The sequence below is a fragment of the Anneissia japonica genome, unplaced genomic scaffold (assembly GCF_011630105.1).
Source record: "Anneissia japonica isolate Jap-2015-1 unplaced genomic scaffold, ASM1163010v1 scaffold5623_len388731_cov182, whole genome shotgun sequence".
In the NCBI taxonomy this organism is placed as follows: Eukaryota; Metazoa; Echinodermata; class Crinoidea; order Comatulida; family Comatulidae; genus Anneissia; species Anneissia japonica.
In genome coordinates, this window is record NW_022727290.1 from 353,602 (window position 1) to 364,648 (window position 11,047).

General features: G+C 33.2%; 2 protein-coding genes across 3 annotated transcripts in view; both read right to left on the reverse strand.

Annotated features, from left to right (window-relative positions):
• The window catches only part of LOC117113672 (adrenocorticotropic hormone receptor-like), a 17,015-nt gene extending 9,666 nt beyond the window's left edge, over nucleotides 1-7,349 (reverse strand). For both annotated transcript variants that reach the window (XM_033257083.1, XM_033257082.1), the window contains exon 1: nucleotides 4,404-7,349. The gene's annotated coding sequence lies outside the window, so the exon portion shown is untranslated. The remainder of the gene's footprint in view (nucleotides 1-4,403) is intronic.
• Nucleotides 7,350-8,528: 1,179 nt separating this feature from the next.
• Nucleotides 8,529-11,047, reverse strand: part of LOC117113673 (adrenocorticotropic hormone receptor-like) — an 18,221-nt gene continuing 15,702 nt past the window's right edge. The window contains exon 2 of the mRNA XM_033257084.1: nucleotides 8,529-11,045. Coding sequence (XP_033112975.1) covers nucleotides 10,121-11,017 — 897 coding nt within the window. The 5' untranslated portion in view covers nucleotides 11,018-11,045 and the 3' untranslated portion in view covers nucleotides 8,529-10,120. The remainder of the gene's footprint in view (nucleotides 11,046-11,047) is intronic.

Below are 11,047 nucleotides of genomic sequence, written 5' to 3' on the forward strand. Positions count from 1 at the left end.
TAAATGAATGTTTTAAACGACATGTTTCGACGTGTCCCACGTCATCATCAGGCAATAGCGCTGTGCTGTGCTACTGACGGCTTAAATACTGCCGGTCAGATGTAAGGTGAAAACAAGCAAATATTAAGATAAGTCATGTATATAGAGGTCAGGAATGCTATGGTAAGTCATGTATATAGGAATTAGAATGAATTAGAATGAAAGAGTGATGTAATGAGTTGTTTGTTTGTTAAGTGACGGATTTACCCAAGCAATGTAAAGGGAAAGTATAATACATACTCCAAGTATTGAAATACACGCCATCGTGTTGGGATTCAATATTTCGACATTAATTATGTCATCATCAGGAATGAATGATGTAATGGGCTTCTTTTATTTTAAGTTGATAAGTGTTGGGGGCGGAGTCAAGAATAGTAAAACAGTCTGGATTAGATGTGTTTGGACATTTAACTGAGTTCTGAAGATGTTGTCATATTAATGTCGGACTTGCTTTCAAGCCATACAAATTATCAATTTTTTTTAACGTAAAAGACTATGTCCCGACTAATCTCTGAGCCCGTGTTTTCTATAAATTTACTTGCGCGGGGTGTAACTCCGTATATATTGGCGAGACTAATAGACACCTAGAAACACAGATTAAGGAGCATTTAGTTCGGGACAAGTCATCACATATTTCAAGTCATGTTTTGTATGTTTCTTCGACATATTTTTTCTTCGATATTTTTTGAAATCATTGGTTTTTGTGGTTAGCACCATAAATTGTAACATTTTTCTATGGTTTTAATATAAAGTGGGTAACTATGTGAATATAATAAAGGATGAAATGTAACGTCAGTTACCATGGAATTGCCCAATATATAGCATATGATGTAATTAGAAATACAAAATACTGTAGTGGTGGTTTGTAGCACTCATTAAATTGACTGATTAAATCACTTCATTGCAATATTTTCATGTCATAGGTGTATGCAAGGGGGGTCGGAGAGGCCGTACGATCCCCCCAAAAATTTTCAAAGGTTCACATTTTTTTCCAGAGCCTTTTCACAATGACATAAATAAAAAAAATCATTAATTAGGTACCAGCAACGAGTCCAAAAACCTTGCCAATTGTGTGACATACCGTAATCTATCTCAATAGACCGAATTAGCAACGAAAGATGACGTCATCACAATTTGGCCGAGTGTGTATAAAATTGTAAACAAAGCCCAAAAGTCCTATTCTATAACGTTGCGAGTTTTTGTGTGGTCCAGGAAAATAAGCAAAAAAAAAACCAAAGTACGCGGGTAAAACACTTTTTAAAACATTGGTAGGTTAAGGAAGGTTCATATAACCATCAGAAGACGTTTGATTTGATTTTCATGTAAAATTAAGTTAAATATACGTAGAGTTTTTACAGGCTATGCCTCAGCCCCTGACACTTGTTGCATGACACCGCGACAGGGCTGGATGTGATGATTGAGTGAGGCCTGACTGTAAACGTTCAGCTCCGTGCTGTCGTCAAGTCTTTTACTTGTTTAAACATCCAGTCTGCCAAAGTTATTGGTGTGAATTTAGGAACATTATTCAATAATTTTGAATAACTTAGCTCTCCTTGAAATCTGCAAGTACAACACATTTCATGAGTTTTGCAACAGAATTCGATCCAACTCGGCCACAAGTCAACTCGGCCACAGTCAACTCGGCCACAAGTTAACTCGGCCACAAAAAGTTTGGCTACAGTTAACTCGGCCACAAGTCAACTCGGCCACAAGTCATCTCGGCCACAAGTCAACTCCGCCACAAGTTATCTCGGCCACAAATCAACTCGGCCACAAGTGAACTCGGCCACAAGTCATTTACTGGTACTACATTGTACTAATTGTTATTATTATTGCTGTTATTATTGTTGTCATTGTTGTTATTATTATGTTGTTTTTATTACCGTTAGTTTTAATATTAATTATTAGTCTTAGCATTAACATTATATATTGTTCAAATTTTTGCTGATATTATTATTATTACAGTACCATATAAATGATAAATAATTTTCGATTTATTATTATTATTTATTATTATTATTATTTATTAGTCTTAGTATTATAATTTTAATAATAGTAATTTAAAAAGTTGTTGTTATTGGCGTTTTATTAATATTTTTCTCATATTATTATTATTAATATTATTGTTGTTGTTGTCACCTTTATTATCGATATTATTACCCTATTATTACTAAGTAGGCCTAGTATTATAAGTATTATTATTATTATTACTAATTAGTATTACTATTATTATAAAAATAAACATTATCTTTAATTTATTATTGTTGTATTATTGCTATTATCACCTTCAATATCGTTATTATCACTAATTAGTTATTAAAATTGATATTTAAATATCGTTATCATTACCATGTATTATTACTATTTGTTAAAATAAATATTAAAGTTGTTGTTATTATCACATCTATTATCGTCATAATGACTAATTAGTATTATTAATGTAAATATTACTAATTATAAAAATTACAAGCACATTCATCGACCGACGCCATGATTCACTGTGAGGGTCGTGCTGTAACACAGGCAGACACGACCAATGTACGTTTTATTCCCAAAATAGTACGATTTATTCTCGTTATATTTCACATTTGGCATACACAATCGTAGAGAAAAGATGACGTTACATTCACAAACATGTAACAATGGTTTCTGTTAATTTAAATCACGCTCAACTTTACACACAAAGCCAAAGCGTGTATGAGACGTTTTAGTAAAAGCTATTTTCTTAAATTACTGTGTAAATCGCCTATCTTCGTGCGTTTGTGTTGGTTCGAATACCCACTATAGCTGAACAGCGTCGATCGGTAATTCGGTCTATTTCATAAATTTTAAAACTGAGCCTGCCATCTGCTTCAAGCAAATTGTATTGATATTTTAATCACATCTTGCTGTTATTTCATTGTGAAAAGGTCCAAAAAATTATGATCACGACCCACCCAGAAAAAATCCTCGATACACCCCTGCATATATTAGGAAGTTACTAAAATTTCAATAGGATATTTCATACTTATAGTTAACTTTTTCCTAATAATTATTGTCGATGGAGGGCAACCCAGATACTCAACATGAAATTAAAAATTTCTAATTAAACACACACACACACAAAATCATACATCTTAAACAAAATTTTGAAGGAAATGAAACTTCAGAAAACAATAGTGTAGAAAGTGCTATATGGTATTACAGTATATTGAATAGCTGACCAAAACCTTACCAAAAACAATGATTAATATCATACCTTCGTAAGTACTTGGCCAATATTAACGGGAAAAGCGTGAAAATGTTCAAAATCATGAAATAAACATTATTCGTAGCCCACTATATAATTTATGGAATAACATTATAAAATAAATGTGCATCAGCCAAGGATTGCTTATGTGAGTAGGTGTGAAAACCTAAGAGATTAATTGCCAGATAAAGGCTAATCCTTTTTTTTTCCCATTAGCCAGGGATCTCGACCTGTCGGTGTAACACATGTAGGCGTGTCGTGGCGCATTCATCTCTTGTAGCTTTATTACCTCTTTTTCAAAGAAAATTTTAGCGAGTGACAGATAGTTCCTCAAGACCATTTTTCATTAAGTGTTTTTTGAGTTATATTTCGACAGACACCGACTTTTTTTACACCGGGCGGCCGCCAACAACGCGTTGAATATTTAAGTCCACAAAAACCGGCAGTGAATTAGCATTAGCAATTAGCATAACAGACATCATAGCTAAATATGAAATAACAGAGATTGAAACCAGACTTGTCAAATGAAAACAAGTAAAATAAATGAGAAAACGAATTAATTAAATAAGAAACAGTACAGTACATTATAAATAAATTTGCCTCAAAATAGACAGACTTATAAGTCAAAAAATGATATTGTCATTTAATCATTGACGAAAAGAGAAACTATGATAAACTTAAATCAAATTCTGACCCTACAAGAAATTATGCGTCATTAAATCAATGACGAAAAGTGAAACTTGAAATAGAATAGGTCAGCATTCGACTATGATAAACTTAACTAAAATACTGACCCTACTAGAAATTATGCAATTGTTATTTCGACCAGTTTGCAACTAAAAAAGGGTTATCAAAAAGCCATAGAGGCTATAGTTGGCGTTGCACTAGAATACAAATACATAAGCATCAAACTTAATAACGAATATATATTTCATAACATCAAATAGTAAAAATTACACAGTATATGACAATATGTGAAAACTGGGTGCCACAAGGCCAGACCCATTGACGATGGGAGAACCCAGCAGGAGTTACAGGAGTAACTCTCCTTGTAATTGTTCTGAATATATATTTTAGATTGACAAGTATTAAGAACAAGATAAAGCACTCACAAACTACGTTATTAACAACTTACGTATATTATGACTAAAGAAAATAAGGTTAAGACGATCCCCTTTGTTTGCAGGCCAAACGCCCACATAGTGTCAGCCTGTTTGCTGATTCGACACAGCCAGACGCTGATATGACCACAGAGAAAATAGAACAGAATAGTTCTATTTTCTCTATATATGACGTAGCCATACCGTATGCTATACTGTATGAAACGCCAGAAGAACAAAATACAAGCGGCAGCAGTGCAAAACTAAGAGTCAGCAGTGTAAAACTGAGAGTCGGTAGTGCAAAACTGAGAGTCAGTAGTGCAAATCTGAGAGTCACAGTGCAAAACTGAGAGTCAGCAGTTCCATAATACTGTATATAAAACACAGCCACATGCTGTGTGGGATAAGTGCCCTCTCTTAGATAAAACCAAATACAACCAACTGTGCCTTAGCAAACGCGTTTATAGCTGCGAAATGCGTTGGACGACCGACGCCCCATTTTTTTAATTAGTTGCTCAGACCATCAATACTTATTTCATTCATTAACAATTAATATAGAAACAGAACTTTACTAAAAGTGATATATTTTATTTCATAAAGACAACCTCCTGGTTGGCCCAAATGCATACACGTGTGGTATGGTAGAGGAAAATTATATATAATTAGTAAGTAAAATGAATCACGTTGTTTTGGTGATTTTTTAACATTTTGAGTGATGTAGATGTTGGCTATAATTATTTCAGCCTGCAATAAGTTATTAATAGCCTGGTTGCATGATATAATGATGCACATGCACTAATGCACATCTCAGTAAACAAAACCAACGTAGGCCATAGGCCTACTATTAAAATTAAGAACTCGATCGCTGAGAGTGAAATTATACCTATATAAATCGATTATTCAATGACAGGCTGTATGATGTGTAAACTAATTTCGGAAACATAAGCCCTCACAATAGAACTATATGAGATTTTAAAAAGTCGTGAGTCAAAATACGAGAAGAACATTAGTGCAACAATACACTAAATGAAATCCGAGCCTACTAGAATTTAGAAATACGTCTCAGGTTTTAATGATGGGGAAAAGTATTATACCAGAGTTTTCAGGAGGTTAAGCAATGATCAATGTGACACTAAACAATTAAAGAACAATACTACCTCATTATCGTAGAGAAAAAAATGTTAAGAAAAAGGTCGAAAGTAGCCATATATTTTGATTGCATAATTATTTTGAAAGGAGTTCATACCAAAATAGTGAATCCATTTAACAACTTTCACACAGTGGCATAGTGCCAGTGAGATCTCGGGAGGCAGCACCGGGCGCATTTTTTCCCATACAGTTGCGGCAGAAATTATAGAGGGTGCTATTTTAGGTCAGGATTAGAACTGAAATGCATGAATATGCATACAGACTCCCCCTCGCGAAACAGTGGTGTATCGAGTTCTATGCGTGGGTGAACGCTATGGAGTCACTAGGCCAAAATATCTTAAATAAGCCTTGGTAGTCAAGACAGTGTAAAAATTAGTACTAGATTAGACACATTCTATTTTCATGATTCATTGGTTGGATTTTTGTAGAACCGTCTGTAAATCAATGAAAGCTATTTTTACTTCCATCTGATTTTGATCGTTTTAAATATAAAGCTATTCAATATTTAATTTGGTAGACAGAGCCTAAACAGTATTAGGGTTTATAATATAACTGCTTGCTATATAATCTATGCCTTTATTCATATTGAATTGATTGTCAACAAGTCAACATTAAAACAATACATAGAATTGTACATGTGTGTCCGAGCATTTCTAAACGTTTATCCTTTAGAATAAGTAGTATAGCAGTTAATTATTGCTATACTTTACACCACTCAAATAATCGAACAGAAATTCAACGCTGACTTTTTATACTTTCAAAGACCATGTTGTACGTAAACACTGCCTAGGCGTAGGGATATTGTAATTATAGTAATAGTCAATTACGTTAGTTCTCTCTGTATCGACTGTATACACTTTCCTATCGACCGACTACCAAGAAATGTTTGCCTACCCTAACCATGGAGAAATTAGTTTAGTTTCTAAACTAACTCCTCCATGCCCTAACAACGCCGTAGCTTTCATATAATTATTACAATCAGCGAACACCACACCATTTTCACGATTTGCGAGAAGTGTCAAGCAATGCATGCATGCATTATTCATGTTATCAGTTCACCTATGACCTTAATTTATTTCAATTTATTCATAATACCTCCAGTAAGGATAAACATAGAAAATCGAAACAATAAAATTACATTTAAAACAAATTACCCACAGCATAACAAACTGATATTACACTAAGGAGTTTTTCAACAAGAACAAGAGCGTTTCATTCTTAAAATTGTGTATAAAGGATAAGTATTACAAACGATGTATAAACATGTACATCTGATATTCAAATATATATATATATATATATATGTATATATATATGTATATATATATATATAATATATATATATACATATATATTTCAATTTTTCAATGTAAATTTATTTCAGAAAACCTCCGAAAAGGAGATATAAAATGCATTCAAAACATTACAAAATCAAACAGACACATCAAAATACAAATTGCAAAAATACAAAACAATTATAGAAAAAAAAATCCATAAGATAGGCCTAAGGGAAAAAACTAAAAGTTAACTCTTAAAAGTTGTGATAGTTGTGATACAAGGTGTCTGCCGTTACATTCTAAAAACGGATACTTCTGAAAAATTGTCTTAACAATATCAGATAATCCATCTTCATTAAAATTGTACTTCAAATCTTATTTCAGTTTTTTGTGGTAACAGCTGTCAAATAACATTTTAAATAACATCATATTATTGAAAAGAGTGATTTTATTTATTCTATCAACCAGTTTATTGCGAACTGATACACTTTGGGCGGCCTCACAATTTAGTAAGTGAGAATAAAACTTTCGAGATTTAGAGTCGCTTCTAAAAATCTGTGAAATTAAGTCAAGAAGATAATTAATGACACTTGTAATGTATAGAACAACATTTTTGCAATACAAGAAAAATCATTGTAATTGTAGTTAATCAAGATGACTGTATGGTTACTCATGCTAAATAAGGTGTCTTATAATAATATCCTGTAATTTGAATATAAAAAAATAATATAATCATATGTTAGCTGTAATTGTAATTACAGGACATTGTTATGATGAAGTAGATAGAGTAGCCGTGATAGTCAAGATGATAACATTATTATGTAATTTGTGTATTGCCTGCCTGGTTTGTTTTTATTAGATATTTGCTTAAAATTTTAGTTCAAAATTATTTTTTGTTTGTAATGTAAGCCATTGGTACTGAAAATATGTGCATATTGCACACTGTTTGATAACAATAAGACAAAATGTGTTTCAGGGAGGAAAATTATGTAAGCCTAAATTGATCTCGACCAGAAACTCAAGTATGGGGCTCATACCCAGAATTGTCCATGTTGTATTATGTTTTGTGCACAACATGTAGCCTAATGTAACTACAGACATATAACACATTGACAGTTTTCAAATTTTTACCATATTTCATAGGTTATAACACATTTTACACAGTGTGACGGACGTACAGTGACGGACGTACAGAAAAAATGTACGTCTGTCACATGGTTTTGCTAATTAGTGTAATTAATGGTAGGCTTCCAATTTGTATACACTCGGTATACCTAGTATGCTTTATAACAGAGTTTTGGTAATTTCTTTGTACCTGGTTAGAAAAGGAAATAAACAAATGTCATTTTCTTGTGACGGACGTACATCCATATTTTCATTATTTTTAAATATTTAATTAAAAATATGGCGTTGATTACGAAAAGTCAAAAAATTTCACCAAATCACAATAAAATACTATTTCATTATTTTAATGAAAAGTGAATCAGATTCTGATATTTTGCAAGGGAAAAAATTGGAAATTAAAATTATAACTACATTTTCTTTAGTATTTCAAAATATTAATTAATTGTATTGAATTCCAATTATTTTCCGTGAATTCTTAATTTTTTTTTTATTTCACAAAAATATAACTCATTAGCTTCATAATGATGTACCACACATACACATTTGATGTATTTGAATTTTTTACCATTTGGTTTACTAATTTACGGAATTGCCCAGCTGTCAAATAACATTTTAAATAACATCATATTATTGAAAAGAGTGATTTTATTTATTCTATCAACCAGTTTATTGCGAACTGATACACTTTGGGCGGCCTCACAATTTAGTAAGTGAGAATAAAACTTTCGAGATTTAGAGTCGCTTCTAAAAATCTGTGAAATTAAGTCAAGAAGATAATTAATGTCACAGATCTTTGGCAAACGAAGAGCCGAAAGCACCGGAGACGATCTGGAGTATTTGGGTATGCCCAATGAAGTCTTGATAAGTTTACTTTGAATTTTTTCAAGTTTCTGAATATAACCAGAATTAATATTAATACATTGAGAGCCATATACTAAGATAGGTATAAGAACAGTTTTCCAAATGTAAGTTTTAACTTCTGTAGCTGTACCGTCCTTGCAAATGCCCTGCCCTGAAGGGAGAAAAATTATCTTTGAAATTTTTTAATTCTTTTTTTCAACATGCGATATGCCAGTACTTTTTGCAGATATAATTACACCCAGATATTCAATTTCGTTCGTATTATTAAGAAGGCAGTCATTAAGATACCATAAAGGTTCAGGTGTTAGAGTGTTTTTACCAAAAATTGAAAATTTAGTTTTTAATGGGTTGAACCTAAGCCCATGGGCAACAATATAGGCACTGGCATGTTCGATAAGTTTCTGAAGATCTGTCACTGTATTACTTGTAAGTAGGAGGTCATCAGCATAACAGAACACATTATAGGTTGATTTGGCAATAGCAATGCCACATTCGAGAGCACTTAGACCTGAAACAAGATCTCTATATATAATATTAAAAATAAATGGCGAGGATAATCCACATTGTCTTGTGCCCTTTTGAATATGAATTTGTCTACCAGTATTATTATTCCATCTTATTTTGACAGTTAAATTTGTATACCACGAGTGGATACATTTCCACCATTCATCTTCAATAACAGAACTTAATTTGATGAATAAGATTTCATGGGGGATAGCATTAAAAGCTCCTTCGCATCAAGAGAACAAGCATAAACAGAAGACCCTTGATTGTTACAATACGTTATTACATTGCTGACAGTAGCGGCTGCCATGGCGGTGCCACTATCGCTGATACACCCACATTGGAGAGGGTCAAATTTGGTATCAATACATGAATCAAGAAAACCTAATTCAAAAACATTGGACAGTGTATTAGAAACAAGGATGGGTCGACAATTATGCGGTTCTGAAGGATCAATGTTAGGTTTTTACGGATAGCTACTTAAATAGTGCCCTCTATAATTTCTGCCGTAACTGTATGAGGAAAAAAATAATGCTGTCGGTCCAGGTAGGCAAAGAAGTATTGTAGACCTAGATGAAGAAGACACTAATCGTATGCATTACAGTGGCCTGTCACAAAACTCCAATGGAGCGATGTACACGCTGCGTCATCAGAAATGTGGTTGAGAGCGTCAACGTAACGAACGCGCACGAAATTCGTAATTTCAAAAATAGGATATTATGTTATGGATACTATTACTGAGTATGCAAATCAGTTCTCAAATTATATAAAGTTTATAAATTTCTCTTTAAGAGAACCCTGTACTTCCCGTGTAAGAGCTATGTCAGGCCTACATTTTAAACTGTTGAAACTGTCATTGATGTAGTGTTCTGCGCACGATCCTTTTCCCGAACGCCAGGCCTCCAGCAACACGCAAGATCATAAATTCCTTCTTTAATTTCTGGTAGACGATACCAATATATGAATGGATTGATGAGCGAATTACTCACAGACAAGCAATAAAGTACGTTCAATACAAATACATTCTCGTCAACACTTTCATCAAATACAGCTATTATAAAGAAACAACAAAGTGGAAGCCAACAAATGGTAGCAACTACAAGCAGAATTCCGAATGATCGAATCAGTTTCTGCGATCTCCCAACTGCATTTTGTCCAAGATGTTTCGTGACGTTTTGGTCGTTTTTTCTGAGCGACACTGAAATCCTGAAGTACAAAATATAACTTGCAATAATTGTGATTAACGAGAAAATACAGAAAACAAGTCGTGTATATTTATTATATACGTACGCGTACACAGCTATGAAAAGAGATATCGTTAGAATCCAGAAAAGCACACAGACGATAATGCACCGCTTGAAAGTTATCACTTGTTTGTAGGTAAACGGTGCGGCAACTATCACAATGTAACGTTCGATTGCCACGGCACTTATGCTGAACATTGACACAAGAAACATTGCATCTAATACTGCAACGAAGACAATCGACTCGTAAAAAATGTTGAAGAAGATTAGAAATGAGAGAATACCAACTGCGAAATCGGCCAGAGATAAGCTGAATAAGAATACATTTCTCTTTATGCGTAATTTCTTCGATGCCATCACAAGATATAAGACGACAGTATTTTCTGAAGCTGCCAAGACGCCAAGGATAATGTAGATTACTGATGGAACGTCAAGCACTGGAGCTGGAACTATTGTAACATTTCTTTTAATGCTCTCGTTGATCTCCATAATGTTTTTGATTCTGTTATTCTACTTTCT